Source organism: Rissa tridactyla, chromosome 2, assembly GCF_028500815.1.
Source record: "Rissa tridactyla isolate bRisTri1 chromosome 2, bRisTri1.patW.cur.20221130, whole genome shotgun sequence".
NCBI classification, from domain to species: domain Eukaryota; kingdom Metazoa; phylum Chordata; class Aves; order Charadriiformes; family Laridae; genus Rissa; species Rissa tridactyla.
Window position 1 is genome coordinate 66,939,140 of NC_071467.1, and position 20,770 is coordinate 66,959,909.

Genomic DNA, 20,770 nt, shown 5'->3' on the forward strand with positions numbered 1-20,770 from the left:
TATAAGAAAGCTAGTAACTTGCCTGACTAAAAGTCAGTCACCCTGTTGAACCTGAGGCTGCATATACCCAACAAATACTGAAATTTACCTCCTTCTTGAAGAAAGTTCTTGCCTGCCTAAGGCACACAGGAAGAATAGAAATAATTATCTATGCTGCTAAGCTAAAAGATGTTTTTTCTTCGTTATTTTTCAGTATTTGAGGAATACTATAGAAGAGAATTAGGATCCTAGGGGGGAAAGAACTGAAAAATCTCATCAGAAAAACTGTCACTACAAACAAGGCAGCTAGTGATAAAACTGGCACCTGCAAAAACGGTTTGAAAATACAGTTACACAGAATCATTAATCATGATGAAAACCACTTGGTTTATAAAACATTTGTTTTGCTCAGAGTGAAGTTATCATCAATTATACTGTTTAACAATCCTGGGGGGAAATGCTTCACACTAAAAACCTCTCAGAATGCCAGAAAAGAAAAGGCTTATTGTCTCAATTGCATTCATCAATGTAAAAGAAAACACCACTCCCAAAATAACTCAGCATTGGAATACACAGAATTTTGTTGTTCTTTTGTTTCTTATTGCAAGACTATGCCTGTAAACAGAAATACTACTCTAAGTTGTACACCATATCCTACTTTGGTACTGTAGCAGTTCGACACACTCTTACAGAGATTAATCAAATCAACCTGGTATGACTGGGAAACAATTTTTCTTTATATCCACACTTTGTGAATTACTATCATGAGAGAAGGGGAGATAAAAGACTATTTAAATTAAATCAAACAGGTAGGATAGGTTTAGCCTCCATTACAGGGGTAAAATTCTTAAAATTACTTATAACCAGAAAAGCCCTGGCAAGGAATTCATCCTGATTCAGGATGGAATGGAATGTGCACCAAAAAGCCTGCAAAAACGGACAGAGGTAATCTCATTTTCTTTATCTTTACAGTATTCATTGCACCACATTAATAATGTTTAATTTTGCAAACCTTCATAGTTACGCAGTCATGCAAGGAAGAAGTGTCTCCCATTGTATAATTTCTTTATGCATGAGTTGGCTTCTGTGATTGTGGTGCTTGATTCTCAAGCAAAGATTGTGCACAGTTGAAACTGAACTTCAGGTAGTTTATACTTAGGCTTGTAACATTAATGGAAATCCTTGAGGCTCCTAATTGTTGTGTGAGAAAGATTGCCAGGGAATCTTTGACTGGAGATCTTGCTGTTTCCTACTTTGCCTTTGTTCGCAAAAATTTTTGCTTGCTAAAATCATTTGGGACTATTTTTACCCAACAGGCTTGCTGTAGGTGCCCAACTCACTGGCAACATTCCAGATCTTTCCAAATTTTTCTCTCTGTACACGCTACTTGCATATTTCAGTCTTTTATACTGAACATGTTACCCCTGCTACCGATTGCTAGCAAGAAGCTCCTTTGTGACTTGTGTCTGATGAGATAGGCCAGACTAGAAGTTCTTACAGTGCAATTTAGACTCAATATATATTAAATGGTTACCAGCTGCTTCCCTGAATGTGATGTGTAGGTGATTCTTCCTTAATTCTTCATTCTCAGTGAGGTTTAAAGTTAAGGACATTACTTAATAACTTTACAGCTGTTAGTACCATTTTAAAGTGCCTTCAGTATGTGACAGATTACATAAAGAACATTGAATTACCTGAAAAGATGTTCTTGAGATTTTCTACAGCAGCTGCCAGTTGGCTATGTTGCACTACAGCATCCTTAACATCCTTGAGGTTTTCTATGGTGTTGATGCTCTGTCTCCAGTCCTTATTGACATCTATCAACGACTGCTGAATGTCCTTTACATCATTCAGTGCATTGTGCAGTTGACTTAAACCTGTTCGTACTCCATCCAACTGCGACTGGATTGCTGCCTTAAATACAAAAAGACAAAGAAAGAACTCATATCAATCATTATGTGTTTTCAGCATCTCTTAAGAATTAATTTTCATTTAGTAATTAATTTTCATTCACAGTATCTAACATTTTTCAGAGATAAATTGACTGACAAGGTAATATTATAGCTTACTAAAAACGTGTAACTTACTGTGTGTGTGCACACATTCTTTTTTTAAAGTTCTGAAGTTGTATCTAGCTTTAAAGGACCTAGATACAACTGGTTCACTCACAAAGCTAACACAGGAGCTTAGGCAGATAAATCTATATTAAAGCTTTATAAATCTACATTAAACCAGGATCATGGGAAGGCAGAATGAGATATCTTTGCGTTTCCTTCATAAATTCATTTCAAAGGGAGATAGAAAAAAACTGATCCAGATGTTCCAACAAAATGCTTGGATCGAAAAAGTATTTTACTAAAGCAATTACAGATTTTGACTGGCAACAGAAAACGTTCTAAAAACACCCCAAAAAATGATTCTGAAGTGTTCTGAAAAAAACCCAAACCTCTGGCCTATGGTGCCAGAAAGCCAAAATAATCAAAAGGAATCCAGTCAAAACAAAAAACAACAAAACCCCAAACTGAATTAAATTTCAACACTGTGAAACACCAACAACCAGACCAACAATCCAACTACTAGACTATTTTGGCATAAAGAGAGGTTATTGATACAAATATCTCTTGTCACAGGTGACACTTGAAGTATGACTTTTCAAATAGGCTATTAGTCCTGAATATCATTTGACAGTCCAGACATCTTACAGAACATGCATTATAGTGCGTATCTGAGTGAAAGAAACCAGTACACATCCACAGCATGTTTTTTTATGTATGTATTTTTAAAGAGATGTGACTAAGACTAAATCAGGTGAGTGGAAAATGAAACTGGAAATAACAGACTTCAAAAGACAAGCCAAAGGCCAGACACCAGTGAAAACTCAGTACTGTATCTCAAGGACTTGAAGTAACCAGTAAAAAAAATGAGGCACTAACCATTTTGCTAAGCTCAAAACACATTTTTTGCCATACTTTTAAAGCCAAAAAGCTTGGGCGGTCATGGAACTTTCTGTCTGTTACTAGAAGCCAAAGAGGAAATCCTGGTAACTATGAACAACGTTTATTGTGTTTTAAATGTACTGGGAAAGTCCCAGAAAAATGCAGTGATTCTTAAACAACTGCTTATTTATGTACTTTCAAATTATGACATGCTGATTTTATTGATAAAAATGTATTTTCCTGTCAGACTCAATACAATTAAGCAGCAGTAAGGCATTTTTGTACAACATTTATCTACAGAACTGCTGCATTAACTCATTTTTTCCCTACAGGAACTGAGGTAATTAGGATACTGAAATTCAATGATACTCAAACACAATCTTCTGAAGCTGATAATGAACTATTTTAAAAATCACATGACCATGAAGTGTTCAATACTTCTGATTTGATATTTTGACTTCTTCTGAGGCACATCTTACAAGTGTTATATGTTCAAATTTTTGCCTATTTAGCTTTTGCAGAAACTTGATTATGTTAAACAGAAACAATCGCTGATCTCCGTAACAAACATCCACCCACGTTCAGTTTGTCTTCTAATAGTCAGATGGGGCCAGGGGAGGGGCGTGGGGAGTGAGGCATGTCCTAGCATTGTGGACTTTGCTTCCTAGAATGCATATTCATCTTAGATTGGACTGACCATCCCTGTAATAACAAAATCAAAACAAACCCAAGCCATGCTAGGAACAGGACTCAAAACTTCATTTTTATCTCTTTTCAAGTGATAGCCCTCAACATCAAGCCATGGAACCAGGATCCTGGCTGCCTGGTCTCCCTAGAGCCCTATGGCTCAAATTCATGATTGCACAGCAGCGAAGAATCAAAAGGTGGAAGATTCAAGGATGTTTATACTCAGGAAAACCCATGACCTAGGAACTCTCCTAGGACACGTATACAGTATTTCTTCAGGGTGAAAGAAAACCAAAACCTAAATTCTCCCATTGACTGAATATGTGCACAAAGAAAGATGGCTGTCAATGCTCCTAACTTTCCAGGCTCTGGAATAGAGTCCAAGCAGCTCTTCATCCCAGAAGTACCAGCCTCCAATGCTAGCTGGTGCTTATCCACCCATCGTTTCAGAGTTCCGCTACCAATCCTTACAAATACCGCTTCTCTAACTGCCATCAGTCTCACACATGAAGCAGGTGAGTTTGACACATTTCAAAGCAGTTTTTCCTATAAGAATTTATATAACACAGGAATAAACACAGAAAAGGATATAAGAAATTGACATAACTAAATATTTGGGATAGGATGTAGAGAGAGGAGTAGGATAACCAACTGGAGGAGATGCTGGGTTTTTTGGGCAGAACACCATTCCAGATCTCTGCTGCTTCATCCCTGTAAGTGACATACAACTACTACCCTGGTTTTCCACTCTTCACCCTTGATTAGCTTGATTCATATGAACAAAATGATGACAAAAATGAAAGCATATCCAGTCAGAAAGAAGCACCATGTTCACACTAAAAGATGTACCATGTGTTCATTCACGTAGATGAAGCAGCTGAGGTTTTTCAACAGAGATCCAACCTCAAAAGTCAGCAGCTCCTCCAGCTGATGATGCTGATGACCCTGTCTCTCCATCTTCCAACACCATACATGTACTCAATTTAAATACAGAGCAAGAGGACTTCTTAGATCCTCTCTGTGCTCCCATCCATTATAGTAATTCTTATGGGAAAAAATGCTTTGCTATCCATTGCATCACTAACAGTCACCCATTTCAGCAATATATCCTGAACGGATTAAGCCGTATTGTACTTCTTTTTGGAACAGGTATTTCTGACCATCTACAGATGACTGAAGCTAAGGCAACTTAAGGAAAATTATGAGGAAACTTCCTAGCTATGAAGTGGATTTAGGCATTTACAAAACTTACAGTTTAGTCATCACTGTCTATTGAAGCAGCCAGTACGCAAATAACTGTGCTCATATATTATAAATAGATCACAGTAACTAAACAGTAGCTCCATTATTAATGGACTCCAGTATATGCTTCCACTCTTAAATCTTTAAAACCCAGTCCACCTGGGTTTTACCCTTTTACCACCTTAAAACCTCAAGTCATCAGGAAAATTTTTGTTTCTATGCTACAGACAAGAATTAACGTGTAATTTGCTAACAGATTTTTTCACTGTGAAAGAAGACGGGCTCTCTTCTACTTAATGCAGACTCCCACAAAGGAGGAGCCTTCAAATAGTTGTAAGATGAACTAACTTATAGTGAAATCTAAGATTAGATACAGTGTATACCAACTATTTTGACCTGGTAAACCCCAAAATATTTCCCAAAACACCGTTCTAAGTCTCTACTCCAATTACTTAATACAGCGGTCTAAAGTGACTGCTGGCTAGTAAGTAATGCTGAAGGAAGAGAACACAGAATTCTGTAATATTCAGATACTAAACACAGGATGAGCTTACTCATATTTCATGCTAAGTCTGTGTGTGTGCATGTGCATGCCTGCACTCACATGTACACATGTGAAGGAGGGGAAAAATGATGGGGTACACTTCTGCAAGAGACAAGAATGTGACAGATCGTAGCTATTTTCCATAAACCTATGTAAAAGTCGGAGACTAAACTGACTGATCTTTTTCAGATGCAATCATCAATTTTGTGTTACAAGTTCAGTATTCAGTCATTAAGAGAAAGGTCTGTTGGCTGCTGGGCTACACAGCACGAGGATAGCTGTCCATAGATAAACTGTAGAAGTTACAGGATGTAAGAACACATTAAAAGCTTGAATAAAATTTCAGTAAGATACACAGCATTAGTTTGTGTTACTTTCAGGATGCAAAGTTTCTGTTTTGCACACAGAACAAAAATTAAAGTCCATGGTTTAAAACTCCCTGGATGAAATTGTAGAAGAAAACAATAAAAGGAAAAAAATAGAAAGTACATTTGTGCTGCACCGTGGACACTCATGTTTATCAAACTTTGTACCTTGAGTCGAGCTTCTACTGAAGCCTTCTTACGAGCTTCCCTCCTGCGATACTGCTCCACTTTATCCAACTGATCAGGACGCTGAAGCATTCCCGCTACTCTCTGAACAGCCGTTGCAACTGCTTCCCTATCCGTTTCCTCCATTGTTGATTAGGACCTCAAAATGCCTTCATAATTTAACAGTACTGAAAAGAAATATGACATATTTAGAAAATGTATTTTCATTTGATGGCTATGTGTCATTTCAAAGCTAACAATTTGAGAACTAACTTTGGCAATAAAAACTGCAACTTGACAGAAGTATCACTAGAAAGCACTACAAACAGTAGTAACGGGAATTCTAAAAGAATCACATTTGAAGTCACTTAACACTGTTTTATTAGTTTACCTGAAATATTCTCTGGTTACTGTTTTTTCATTTACCTTGGTCTCTGTAAGTTTGTATCAGAAAGAGAACAACAACAAAAAAAGAACAGCAGAACTTCATTTTAAAAAAAATTTCTGTCTTACCCTACCCTAGAGTAGGATAGCCCATTAAAAGGGGGACGAGATAACCATAAAGAAATCTTTTGGCAAGTCCAAGCAAAAATCCTATCTCTTTCTGAAATAGAATCTGGTAGAGCTGAGAGAATCATATGGCTCAAATTTGGTACCAAAAGTGTTGAGAACATAGCTGTGGAAGAGAGATTTAACTATAAAACACTTCTATTTATACTTTTGATGGATGATTTTTTTTATTTCCTACTCTTTGTTTGCAGTTCTTCCCACAGCATCAGTCCGTCAGAGGTACAGGTCTACAGGGAAAAATTAAGCAAGTATTTCACCTCAGTCTCCAGTGGAACTTCTAGTGAAGTTGAGACATGCATTCAAACTAGTATTAGATTTAAAATGCACAAAAGGTAAAATTTGCTGGCCATCAAACCAGACCTGTTCTCTCAAGCTTCACTAGCTACTAATAGAAGGCAGGGAGGATCCCAGTCAACAAAGATGCAAAAACATGATGCTCGCAGAACTCCAAGGAACACATCTGGAGTTCATTATTCCTTCCAAATGGAAAGGAAGATTTTACATTTTCACTCTTGGAATCAAATAAAATATTTTAGGTTCTGCTGCCATGACTACACATTATACTCTCTCATATCCGCATTATTCCTTGAAAGTATCACTTTCAAATCATCCCTTAATCTCAACAGATTAAATTAGTGATCTGATGAAGAACTGTACCAAGTGCACAGAACTGGAAGAGCAAAAGCAAGAAAACTCATGGGTCAAGAGAAAGACAGTTAACAGGTGAAGGAAAGAGGAAACAAGTAAACAAAAATCCCCAAACCAAAACAAACAAAACCAAGAAAACAAGTGAAGCAAAGGACATTGCTCACCATCCACCATAGGAAAAACAGTGCCCCAGCCAGTCTCTGAACAATGTCCACCCTAGAAGTCACCTCTCCTGCTTTCTTCTTCACATATCCCATTTTTTTTATTGCTGAGCATGACATCATATGGTAGGGAATATCCCTTTGGCAGGTTTGGGTCAGCTGTCCTGGCTGCGTTCCCTTCCAATCTCTTGCCCATACCCAACCTACTCAAGGGTTAGAGGAGGACTCAACAGGAAAAAAGAGAAAGCCTTGACGCTGTGCAAGCACCTTTCAGCAATAGCCACAACATTGGTGTGTTATCAACACTGTTTTAGCTACAAATCCAAAACACAGCACCATACCGGCTACTATGAAGAAAGTTAACTCCACCCCAGCCAGACCCAGTAGAACATTATTACAATTAGTCAGTTTAGAACTTAACATGGTTAAAAAACACTCCAGGCAAGGGTTGCCTAAGAGCTAGTCAGTAAGACCGTAAGTCTGTATCTCAAGTTCCTTCATCCGATATCTCAAGATCTGTATCTCTAGTATCTTCAAAAGTTAAATGCGTATGTATGCACTTATTCCAGAATTATTTCTACAGTTTAAACTCATGGCCTACTTCACCCCCTCAGCTGTGCAACCATACCCATCACTTCTCTACTAATGGCCCGTTTACTTCAAATGAGGTTTGATTTCCTATGCTACATCTCAAGGTGCAGAATCTATTCCCACCACCCGCACTTTTGAATGAATACTCTGTTTTTGTTTAGTTCAATCCATTTCCAAGTTATCAAGACTACACCTACAACTAAAAGTGAGTTGTTTTTAAATATGAATTTATTACAGAAATAGATGTCTGCAGCTGATAGCTTTATGGCTGATAGCCTTTATTAACAACTCTGGATACATTCAACAGAGTTATGAGAGCTTTAACTCATGCAGCCACTACCCAGGCACATTAAGTAGACCTCATGAACAAAGTCAGTAGTCAATATACTGTAATCTCCTGATTACATGCTTACTTGCTGAGGTAGAGAGGTTATTGCACAACTACTAACCATTCAAAAGGAAGTACAAACTTTAAGAAACCATGCCAACTTTACATGGCGGCTGTCAGCCAACACCACAAATATCTTCAGAGCTATAAAAGAAAGTCCCGAGCCGTCTTGGAAAGCCTTCAGCTGCAAGCACACCCTCCTGCTCCTCCTCCAGACTCAAGCTTGGGCCGGGATGCCAGAAGCGAGCTGGGGGGACGACAGGCCCTCGGTGGGAGGCCCACGCCGGGGCCCTCGGCGGGGACGGCCCCTGCCCTCTCCAGAATGAGCCTCTAGGCGAGAGGCCCTCGGCGACACTCGGGTGTCGGGGCACAACCCCTCACAGAAAAGCTCGGTGGCAGCGCCCTCTCCGCCCGGCTCCTCCCGGCCGCGCTCCCCGACGGAGGCGCCTCAGCTCGAATTACCCGCATCGACGCAGGTGCCCGTCCCAGCCGGGCAAAGGCCAGCGACCTGCCGGGCAAAGCCCCCACCACGCCGAGCTCCTTCAGCGCCGGCACGGCCCCTCGGACGGCAGCCGCGCCGCAGGAGCCCTCAGTACCCGCTTCGGCCCCACCATCCCGGGGGGGGGGCTCCCGGATCGGCCCGGCCTAGCCCAACCCAGCCCTCCTCCGCTTCCCCATCAGTGCCACACTCGGGTCGCTACCGACACCGACAGAGCTCGGCAGGAGCCGGCCGGGCGTCACTGACCGTCCGTGGCGCTGGCAGAGGGCCAGCAGCGAGGGCAGGAGAAGCGGCCGCCACTTACCGGCTGCCGCCCACCCCTCGGCAAGGGGAACTGACAGGCCGCCACCGCGCAGGCGCCGACCGCACGCCGCGGCGCAGCGAGAGGGCGCGCAGGCGCAGAACGAAGACGCGCCCCCCCCCCCCCCCGTCCGCCGGGGGGGGGGGGTGGTGGTGCTGGGGACGGCGCGCATGCGGACTGGGCTCCCTCACCTGTGCGCGGGGGGGCGACGGGCTGCGCCTGCGTCTTCCCGGGAATGGGGACGGGGGATGGGGCTCAAAAAGCCTGTCTGAGAGCAGTAGCCGGTCAGGCTGGTTTAGTGGCCATGGAGCGCTGTTGCTTGTGTCTCCCTGAGGAGCTTCGTGCCGGTAGCGTGTACGCGGCAAGGTGTTGCTGGGGGCCAGGGGGGCGGCCGCTTCTCCTCAGAGCGGGCTCTGGGCCGCGGCTGCAGCCTGCGGGGATACCGGTGGCACCTCCTCTGCCTCATCTTCCTCCCTTCTTGTTTTTTTTTTTTTTAGTCTCTCAGCGTCGAGGGCGCTGTCAGTGCTTTTGGGGCCTGGTTCAAAGTCACTGAGATTGGTTAAAAAACCAAAATGCAGAAGTCCTTTGAGGTAGCAAACCTTTGGGGTTGAGTGGTAACCTATTGCAGTGAAAGCCTGGCCACAGAATCACCGAATGGTCGGGGTTGGAAGGGGCCTCTGGAGATCATCTAGTCTACCCCCCTTGCCAGAGCAGGGTCACCTAGAGCAGGTTGCACAGGAACGTGTCCAGGTGGGTTTTGAATGTCTCTAGAGATGGGGACTCCACCACCTCTCTGGGCAGCCTGTTCCAGTGCTCTGCCACCCTCAGGGTAAAGAAGTTCTTCCTCATGTTTAGATGGAACTTCCAACGTTCCAGTTTGTTCCTGTTGCCCGTTGTCCTGTTGCAGGGCACCACTGAGAAGAGTCTGGCCCCATCCTCTTGACACGTGCCCTTTAGATAGTTACAAGGTGGTTGTTGAGTATCATCTGGAGAAAGGAAGCGTGCTCCTAAGGCTGCTGCAGGTGGATAAGCTGCGGACCATGTGGTACCTTTCAGATCTATGTGGCAGTGGCTTTGCCCAGCAGAGGAAAAGGGAAAGCCCTCGTTCAGCCCCTTGTCTCAACTGTGTCTCTTCAGGTGTTGCCCAGAACCCAGGTTGCTGCTGTGCCGAGAAGGGCTGTGTTGAGGAGAGTGTTATGGCTGCTGGCATGTGTCTCACTGTGGCCTCCCCTGGCTCTGCACATCAGAAATGCTGATGCTCAGGGAAGCTGCTTGCTTAGGATGTAATTTATATGTAAGGGAAAACTCTGGTGCATTTAGAAAGACACGTAGTTATGGAATCAGCACTGGGTTGGTGTATGCAGCAGGAAATGGGGACAGATGAGGTGCCTCCTGGGGACTGGGTTGTTAGCTGGGTTTGTGTAGGGGTTGCCATAGCAGCTGCCGGCAACTCCCAAGTGCCCAGGCAGACCGAACGAAGGCTTAAAAACCAGCCTGAGATTAAGCAAGTGCTTCAGCCGGCGATCTGTGCCCAGCGCTTTGCAGTAGGACCTGCAGCTGTCCTGTAAGAAGGAGCTCAACCTGTCCCTCGATGCGTGAGTTCCCACCTACAGCAGTCTGGTCAGAGAGAAAGGACAGTTATGCAATTAGAAATAAAGTTTTGGTAATGAGCAACCGTAGTGGCTTGCTCATTTTATCATTTTGTAAACTGCTTAGATCTTCTCCTTTTAAATTAGCAACCAAAAGTAGCAAATTTTTTATTTCTTTTCATTGCTAGTCTATCATATTGGTGCTATAACAGGAATAAAAATACTGAAGATGTGGTTAGTTGATACAGTGCTATATTGCCGGTCATTTTCTGTTTTGTTGATTTAGGTTGATTTTTGTGCCGTGGTGGAAATGGAGGAAACTGTGGGAGATGAGACTGAGTTAGGGGGAAGAGTTGAGCTTAGTTCCTCTCCTGGTCACTCTGCACCACAGGAATCAGAACAACTGAAAGCAGTGCAACTTTCTTCCAAACCTGACATTGAACTCTGTCCACCTCTCATTGCTATAAAAAAAGGTAAGGGAGAAAATAATGATAAGTACTTATAAGTACTTCATGTTGTCTTTGTATGGAAAAAAAATTCCATGTACAAAATCATAAACCAATTATTAAGTAGAGTGTTTAAATTTATAACGTACTTAAGTATACTGGATGGGTATGTGCTATTCTGAATGTGCCAGTGTAGGGACTGCAATGTGCAATTTTCTGCTTTATAAATAAATATGTACATATAAATAAACAAATGCATATATTTATATGTATTTACAGGGTCATGCACAGTGCAACTGTGATCCCTTAACAGATTTCCTAGTGTCGAGTCATAGTAACCTGATTAGAACCATTTTTCTGGAGTTCAAATTAGTAGTACTCTATAGTATGGCATATAGTATGTTATCTCTTTTCTGAAATATATTAACAGTGGTAATAGATTGAATAATTAGTTCAAAGATTATTGAACATGGCCTTTCAATGACATCAGCCAGCTCCCCCCCCCGTGATTGTAGGTGCATCCATCAGGGCCGACAGGTTTATGTACGCCCACTTTGCTTCAGTACTCTCTAACCTCGTCCTCTTCCGCAAGGCCGGGGAATACTTAAGCAAAGTGAGCATATGACGTATTTTCAGTAAGGCTTTTGACATTCTCCTGTTGTGAGTTTTTTATTGTGCCCCTTGAGGCAAATTAAACACACTTTTGTGCTGAAATGTAAAAAAAATAATTAATGACCAATGCATTGGACAGTCTTACAGCTATAACCATTCTATAAAAAGTCCTCACAAGGCAATTCCTTATATACAGTTGCACCAGTACCTGTTCTGTTCCATCAGCATGGAGCACCTCAGGCCACCCTTGGGTCCATCCCCCAGCACCAGCTCTGCCGCCTAAAGGTAGACCCTGAGCCTCCAATTCCAGGATGGCAAAGACAATGCTATGGCTGTTTCTTATCTCATCACCAAGGGAAACTACACTCCCTTAATGGGAGTTGTTGTCTCTGGCATTCCTGCTTCCAGCCAGCTTAACCCTTGTTGGGCCTTCTTGCTCTCCGTGCCAAATCATTCTTGTGTAACAGATTAACACTGCTGAGCAGTTACAACTTGAATTTCACCTTCACTCCTGTAAGATCCTCATAGAGAAGCTAATGAAGTGTGGTCTGGCTGAGCAGACAGTGAGATGGACTGAAAACTGAACAGACAAGCTAAGAGCATGGTGATCAGTGGCACAAAATCCAGTGGTGTACCCCAGGGGTCGATACTGCATCCAGTCCTGTTTATCAACTTCATTAATGATCTCGATGATGTGGCAGAGTGTACCCTTTGCAAGGTTGCTGATGACACTTAACTGGGAGGGGTGGCTGATACACCAGGAGGTTGTGCTGCTATCCGGAGGGACCCTGACAAGCTGGAGAAATGAGCTGACAGGGACCTCATACAATTCAACACGGGAAAGTGCAAAGTCCTGCATCTGGGGAGGAACAAGCCCGTGCGCCTGTACGTGCTGGGATCTGACCAGCTGGAAGGCAGAGTGGCAGGAAAGGAGCTGGGGGTCCTGGTGGACACCCAAGTTGAAGATGAGCCAGCAATGGTCCCTTATGGCAAAGAAGGCTGATGATACCATGAGCTGGATGATGAGGAGTGTTGCCAACAGGTCAAGGGGGGTGGTCCGTCCTCTTAACTCAGCACTGGTGAAGCCTCGCCTAGAGTACTATGTCCAGTTCTAAGCTCCCCAGTACAAGAGAGACATGGACATACTGGAGAGAGTCCAGTGAAAGGCCATAAAGATGATGAATGCACTGGAGCATCTCTCCTGTGGGGAAAGGCTGAGAGGAGCTGGAGAAGAGGAGGATCAGGAGGGATCTCATACATATATATATATATACACACACACTTTTTCACTGGGTACTGGCACAGATTGCCCAGCGAGGTTGTGGAGTCTCCCTCCATGGTGATATTCAAAAGCTGTTTGAGTATGGTCTGGGCAACTGGCTTGAGCAGGGAGGGTTGGATCAGGTGACCTCCAGAGGTCCCTTCCAATCTCAACCACTCTGTGATTCTGTGAGTAATACATTATAATCAGGGCAAAGGAGACACAATCTGTAAGAAAATTTATAAGGAATTTATAAGGAAATAGATGCTATTAGAATATTGATTTTAGTCAAAATCTCATCATTTATTTAGAACAGATTAAACAGCAGATCCTAAAAGTTTAGTGAGCTGCTCATTAGCACTGCTGTATACTCCACTGAGGATGCCATTTGCTGCCAAGGATGGGACCTAAATATCATCTTCTGAGAAATAAAATGGTTGCTTTTTCTTGGGATAAAAGCAAGCTGTAGCAATTACAAATAGTGTTGTTTAATGCTTTCAAATAATTATCTTTTTGAAGCTAACTGAAACAGTATTTCTGTTAAGGAGAGATAAAGCAATATTTAGGAATGCTTTGTAACTAAAATTTTTAAAAGATAAATAGTGGCTGGGTGGAGATAAATTATTGTACTTAGTATTGGGCAAACATAAATACTATTATTTGTTACTTAAATTACTTAAAAATATTCAGACCCTAATTTCTGCGAAAAACAAAGGCATGTGATAAATTTTTTATTAAATAACTTCAAGGGCTTCAAAAGCTCTTAAGGAGGCTTACACAATCAAGAGAAGATAGTTACACACTCTAAAGATATACGTCCTGTTTTTATTGCAAATATTAGCAATCTTTGTTGTTCAGGTATTCCATGCGCTCAAGCTTTCTTGCAAGTCTCTGCAAGTAGCAAATTTGTCAGAAATGCATGACAGTCAGAATTTAGATAAAGAAATAACAGAAGAAGAATAACTGTGTGACAATAGCAAGTGTGAAAAGTGACCATATTTCAAAGTCTCTATTTTTTCCAGAACTGATTTCTTCAAGCTAGTACCTTAAATTGCTTTTTCTTACCTTTACTGCTATCAGTAGCAATTGTTTGCAATTGAACTCAAGATAAAAGCTGGTATAGGACATCTTTTCCCCCTAATGGATTCCAGGGGTTTCTGCTGAGGCACGGGTTTTCTAATGTTCCTTTCATGCCTTATTTTCCCCAGCCTGAGAAGAGGTTAGCCAGCAGATATTAAGACACAACACTGCAGGTGTTGTAAATGCATTTATTGTGCATATACCTGAATAATTAGAAGTTGCTGCTTCTTTTATCTAGACACAGAAAGTAAGCATCGTAGACGTGGAGGGGACCTGAAAACAAGGAGCACTGAGCTAGGATCTGCTGTCACAGGATCACCTTTGACTCCTGTTCTTCCGGCAAGTGTTATCATGCTAAAATAGGTGGTGAGTAGGAGGCAAAGGTGGACGTGGGCCAGCTTTTTGGTTTCTTTTTTTTTTTTTTAATCCAGGAGTAAATAAGGATTGATCAATTAGAATTCCCAGTTTAGAGTACTGGGAAGAGGATGTAATTTATCTTTGTTTCTCTGCAATAAAAGTTGTGAGGTACAGAGACGCTCCAGACATCTCCAGACTCCAGATACTCATGTCAGTGGAAGTGATGTGTAGAAGAAAATGATCAGTGTGGTGAATTTTTTACTCAAATCTTTAGTTTTCTGTATAGCTTCTGAAGATTATCTGTTGACTTTAAAATGTTATTCACCATATCTATTTTCAGTCTTGTTCACATTGTTATGAAGACTCTAAAAAATCCTTTGTCTACATAAATTTCCTTCTTTATCATTCAACTGCCACCTTTGTATAGCCTGTGCATTAAACATCAATTGTATATTTGGTCCAGTTGTGACTGATTTTAGAGTGGATTTGTTTTATTTCTTTCCTTTGATGAAATAACTTGATACTATATATTAAAATGCTGGCAGTATGGAGACACATCTGGAATATGGACATACAGAAGTTCGGAAGCTGGATTCACAAAGCTGAGATTTGAATTAGGGCCTTTATATTGCTAAATTTGTATTATGACCTTAGCCTGGATCCACATCTGATTCTGAGGTCCTGATCTGAAGTTTCCATTGTAGCAGCTCTATATGGCAAAATAATTTTGGCCTAACAAGTTAACTATTAGTGATCTTTTCCCTCTGCATTCCTTAGATGTAATTTTTTATGTTCCTGCTTGAAGTAGGTTATGAAACCAGCTTAAAGATCAACAATATAAAATGCAATCCTTAAGTGAGCAAAAAGAATCTCTCTATAACAAACTTTTATTTTCTAGACAACTGGTAAGAAAAGTATAGTACTTTCCAGTGAAACTAGAAAAGAACTAGCCAAGCAAGCCAAAGTCACCAAAGAGGAGAGAAGAGCTCAGATAGATGAAAGATACAAGTATTTGATATCAAGATTAGCAGATGGGATAGGCTTAAGTGAGCAGCAAGTGGAGGAGGCCATTATTTCTGATGACAAGGTAAATATTAATTAAATTATTATGATTAAATATATTTCCAAAATTTCCAGTCTTTTGAAACTACTTCACAATTAACTACAATTTTAATTTTGGTTTTAGTTTCAACTTATAGAACAATTCTTTGCTCCTAGTGGACTTAAAAAGTTGCTCTTCTTTTACCAAGATGTATTGCAGGTATGTTTCTGTTATTACTTCTGTAAAAGCAAAGTTGTATTTTTTTTTAAAATACCTCACATGACTGTTGCAAAATGCAGAAAATCTTAACAAATATTTTTTTGTTATGCATACCAATGTGGAAAGAACTTGGGTCTCATTCTTGAGATTCGGCCATGTTGGCTTACATGAGAATGCCCTATGGCATGTTTTGGTACTGTTCTTGTTTCACAAAAGAAAACTTAAAAATGGCCAAGTAAAGTAAAAATTCAGATTTCAAAAATGATAAAGATAATTGAGATGAAGTGTTCACAGTATTCAGAGTTTAAAAATACTAGATTAGCTAACATAAGTATTATAAGAATGAGGGAACTGTGTGTATAATGACTATTTTGTCTTCTTTTGGTTTGAGCTGTACCAGCTCCACTATGGACACAGCACTGATTCAGGAGAGTGAAAATCGATACAGTTTCTTTCCAAATTAAGGTGGCTTCATGTTCAGGTCTGTCCCATTCTCCGGAAACTAATCTTCGAAAACTGTAACTAGAAATAAGGTAGTTGTGGGCCCCAAGATGTATTTCTCTCTGTTTCAATTTTGAGAAGAAGCCTCTTCATAAAAAGCAAAATAATTTATTCAGCTTCCACTGAGTATGTGATATCAGAACGTGCCAAGCGACCTTGAAATTGCCTAACATGACTGTTGTGGGCTTCCTGAACTGCAGAAGTCCTTCCTCAGTTCTTTCAGGTTATGCCATTGAGGAGCCATGTTAGGGTCAGCTAATTCACCATGTGCTGGTATTTTAGGCTTGTTGGGGAGAAAAAATGATTGATAATGCTTGATCATCAGTTAAGTGCAAGAATGAATTACAGATTCATTATAACCTAGATAAGTTAAAAGAACTTTTGAGTGTTACTGGAATTGCTTAGAGACTTCGCAAAGCTCAGCTGTCGAAACAGTCTGATCAGTTTTTCCTTTTGCTGGGACTGCGTGTACACATTTCTGGGATGAACGTGTTGTTCTCTGACTTAAATCAAGATGAAACTAAAAATCTTGAAATTGCTTTCCTTAACTGACAAGCCAGAAATAAATGCCCAGCTTGGGTTAAATGAATAATTTCATTTCTGCATTTAATTATGTTTTATTATGGTCTTTTTAACCATTAAAATATGAATTTATGAAAATTTTGTTGCAAAAGCAGCATAGCATAAAAATAAATGTTTCTGATGGAAAGTAGGAATGCCATCTCTAGTATCTTCTACCCCATTCTGATGAATCAAGAGATTTCATTAAATTGTGTTCATGTTCTGTCAACAGTTTGGTTTCAAATATATTGGAGAATTGGAGATTACTCAGGGGCAGTATCAAACATGCTCGCCCTGTTCTTATCCATTTTTGGCCATTCTTGGAGACAAAATACTAGCCAGGACAGACCATTGGCCTGGCCAAGTAGGCATGTTCTGACCACGATTTGCCAAAGATCCTTTCTTCAGCGCTGCTTATCTCTCTCTTTCACCACCATGATGCTCACTTGAGACTGTGCATAGGGGTTAGAAGATGCTGATTTGGGGTGGAAGTGGGGAGCCACCACCGTGTATAATACATCACACATTTAGTCTAGCAGGAGCTGAACATTTGACTTTTTAGGAAGAGGTGTCTCCTCAACTTGAAAGAGAAATATACCTGCAGGCTTCTTCCATGTTGTTTTCAGTTACATTCTTCCAGGTTTCAACAGATTCTTTTCGAACGTGGATGACAGAAAATTAGAGGGAAGCACGTCTTTATTAGGCTTAAACCTTTTTGTTGCTTCAAAGAGAAGAGACTGTAGATACATCTCACTGGAGAGGGACCAGCAGCAGCAAGGCTTCTCAGAGAGAAAGTTTTTCAGTGATGCGTGGTTAAAGACATAGGCAGAAAACTAAATTTCTTTGCATTGTTGGCAGGATCCAGCTGACAGTGCTTCTTGTGAATCCCGCATGCAATTACATTATGACTTCGCAGACCAGGCACTGGACTCTTTCTGGAAGACATCCAGTTTGTTTCCATGGAGGAAGTTGTTCTAGGAAACACTTCAGATTTAACTTCATTATATTTTCTGAGATTTTTTTTTTCCCCCTTCTTTGAGTGTTTTCTGAAAAAAACAGGGCTATGAAACTGTGAGATTCATGCAAAGCTTATTCTCCAGATAAAGCCAGCCTCATGATTTCTATCTGGGAATCTACTGACTGATTCAGAATAAGCTTAGTTATAATTCACATATTCAAATACAATAAGATATTTGTATGATAATAGTTTTTATTTTATTAACTTCTCATTTATAATTTAATTGCTAGCAGAAGTTGAATCCGTCACTGAGGTCAGATGAGTCGACAAAGGGTTTCCTTCAGAAGAAGTTATTTATTACCATGGGTTCTACTGAGGTATGGTTGAAAAATTCATTAGATGATGTTTGAAAAGTAAAATATTGAAAAAATATAACAATTGTGCAGTGTTAAGCATCTTTTTGTAATTCTTGGGTAGATATTTAAGGACTTAACTATGTCCTCATAATGCAAGATCTCCCAACATTTCTTGAGCTGAGGTTGGAATTCACCACTAAATAAGCAGTGATTAATGGATTTGACTACCTGAGAGGAGACCAGGTCAAATAAACCCTTGTTAAAAGAATCACAGATCCTAACATTTTTGTTAGTGACTGCATGTTTAAGTATTTTCCAGTGCCTGGGCACTTCTGGTTTAAAAGTGCAGTTCATCGGTGGTTTTAATAATACTGCACATTACTCCAATGGATAAATTCCCTTACTCAATTCAAATTTTTATAACAACCTCCTCATGTAATGTCTAAGCATTATGTAGCAGTGTATTGAGAGTAGTCATTAAGATTTCTGATTAATTTTCTTTCTTTGTATCTCTTTTTGGGGGAATTGGGTGTACCATATACGATTTTCTTTGGAGAAGGCATGGTGATGTCTTTTTTTTTGCCACAAGTTTATATTAACATTCCTATGTTAGAAAAGATATAGCTGAAAAATTCTTTCTTACTTTCAGAGGAGAAAGGAGGTTCATTCTCTGCCAATTGGACCAATTGGAATGGCTCTTCGAATTTGTTACAGTTGAATTAGTGTTAGATTTAATAGATTAAAATTAAGCATTGTTGCAGTACTGCTTTGAAACTTTTACATTACTTCATTCTCGAAAAGATGAAAATACATGTTAAAAAGTATTTGGATCAGAAGGTTTTAGTAATCCTTAAGTTCCCTTTTTTAAAAATGAAATAAATGTCATTATAAGATGCTCCATTCTGGTCTAAATATCTATGAAAAGTACTTTGAATGTTTGAAAGCTGAGGGTGTCTTTAGTTTTCTTCTGTGAATTTATGTTGACAGATTCAGAAAGGGATTAGACAATCTCGTGGATAAGTCCAAAGGATACTAAAATGACTAGACAGGAATATGTCATCTAACAGCTCTCATACAACGGTTGCAGGTGGTCAGGGAATGCAAGAGGAATGGAGCCCAGGAAGTAGCCTAGCTTGCAATCTCTCCTTGAACTGTGTTTTCTTGGTAGAGATGCAATAGTGGACTTGTCTGCCCAGAAGGGCATTTTTGATGTTATGTCAGATGGAGAAAAAACTGTTTGATTTGAGAGGGACAGACGTTCAAATATCCTACAAACAGTTCACTACTTTTTTTAGTAATTAATTTTTTACAATTTTGTTTTTGGCATATTTAAAGTTGTTAAGTAAATTTTACTATACATATGTATACTTTTTTACTGTATGCATTTTGTTGTTTTTACAGAACATTACAGGGACTTGTGCATTTTTCCTAAGGACATCAGATAAAGTTATAACTGCATCAAATGCTTCCCAGGTCAGACCAAAATCATGCAGTGTTTGCAGTGTACTTAGTATTTTCTTAGACCTTTATTCACGCAACTCAAGTCAGAAAAAGAAGTGGGGGGTGCTTTCATGAAATTTCTAGTTCTGTGTTTAACAAAAGTTCTTTTCCACCTGAATAAGTATTTATGATAAAGTAATGTTCTAATGATTTGGAAATTAGCTACTGCAATATTATTAAAAGCAATATTTTAATGAAAATTAATTATTAATCACTCATTAAAATATAATTTTTAATGGCAATAGGGAATAAAGACCTAAACCAGGAGATTTCCTTTTAATTAATCTGGTTAAGTTATGGAAATGCTGCACTGTATCTTTTAAACTTTTAAAAATTTACAATAACTGTAAATTAGATATGATTAGATTAAAAAAAAGGGATACAATAACTGTATCTTTTAAACTTTTAAAATAACGATCATACTTGAAACTAACTAAAGTAAGCTTTTCCTGCCCCTAATACTTTAGTTGTGTGTAAGAAAAGTACTGTAGCAGCCTTTTCTGACTGTCAGAGAGACTCATGTTCTTGGGAAATATTGCAATAGTTTTTTACAGAAAACATCCAGATACCAACATCTAAGAATAGACATTAAAGAAAAAAATATAATAAGCCTTAAATCACATTCTTAAAAATATTGATGCACTCATTTTTATTCTGTGCAGATTTTCTCTGTATTTGTCACCAATAAGTTGGTGTGTTCCATTTCAGCGGGCCAAAGCTGTAATAAGTTTGTTCTCCAGCTACAGGCATGGAAATTAGTATTTCAGTTTCTGTCAGTCACTTGCCTTATAACGATATTTTTACAAATACCTCATCCAGGTGTGCAAAAGTAATTTCTCGGCTTCCTCTTCTTGTGCCCTGCTGCACTGCTTCAGTTGGGTACCTGTCAGAATGGTTGTCTAAACACTTCAGTTAGCTGCCTTGGCACCTTCTCTCTCTGGTTTGCTTGGGATCACCTTCTTTTGGCAGGGCCTGTCATGTAGCTTTCATCAAACTTCATTCTTTATGTGAGGCAATATTTTTAGATGCTACAGGAGGTAAAACAAACCCTACTTTTTCGGTCAGCTGGTCTTCACACTGATGAGGCTTGGAGCTCAGGCTCAGACTGGTTTGACAAATTTTGATTTATTCTGAAGAGCTGTGTAGGAACAGTTGGAAGGAGAATCTGAGAACCCCCTAGAAATACATGGATTTGTCCCCTATTTCTCAAGA

The 20,770-nt window shown here is 40.1% G+C and overlaps 2 protein-coding genes across 5 annotated transcripts in view; one reads left to right on the forward strand and one right to left on the reverse strand.

Moving 5' to 3' along the window:
• Positions 1 to 9,189, reverse strand: part of EXOC3 (exocyst complex component 3) — a 28,136-nt gene extending 18,947 nt beyond the window's left edge. The window contains exons 1-3 of one of the 4 annotated variants that reach the window (XM_054193293.1): positions 9,080 to 9,189; positions 5,922 to 6,106; positions 1,674 to 1,893 (exon numbers count right to left, since the gene is read on the reverse strand). In XM_054193293.1, coding sequence (XP_054049268.1) covers positions 1,674 to 1,893; positions 5,922 to 6,065 — 364 coding nt within the window. In that variant the 5' untranslated portion in view covers positions 6,066 to 6,106; positions 9,080 to 9,189. Of the gene's footprint in view, positions 1 to 1,673; positions 1,894 to 5,921; positions 6,107 to 6,309; positions 6,335 to 7,300; positions 8,309 to 8,738; positions 8,975 to 9,079 lie in introns of those variants that run through there. The other 3 variants (XM_054193294.1, XM_054193292.1, XM_054193295.1) reach the window with 3 other exon arrangements.
• A 1,786-nt stretch (positions 9,190 to 10,975) lies between these two features.
• Positions 10,976 to 20,770, forward strand: part of LOC128905824 (dynein axonemal heavy chain 5-like) — a 168,395-nt gene continuing 158,600 nt past the window's right edge. Inside the window, exons 1-6 of the mRNA XM_054192389.1 lie at positions 10,976 to 11,138; positions 14,303 to 14,403; positions 15,320 to 15,508; positions 15,608 to 15,682; positions 17,993 to 18,079; positions 19,460 to 19,531. Coding sequence (XP_054048364.1) covers positions 10,976 to 11,138; positions 14,303 to 14,403; positions 15,320 to 15,508; positions 15,608 to 15,682; positions 17,993 to 18,079; positions 19,460 to 19,531 — 687 coding nt within the window. The remainder of the gene's footprint in view (positions 11,139 to 14,302; positions 14,404 to 15,319; positions 15,509 to 15,607; positions 15,683 to 17,992; positions 18,080 to 19,459; positions 19,532 to 20,770) is intronic.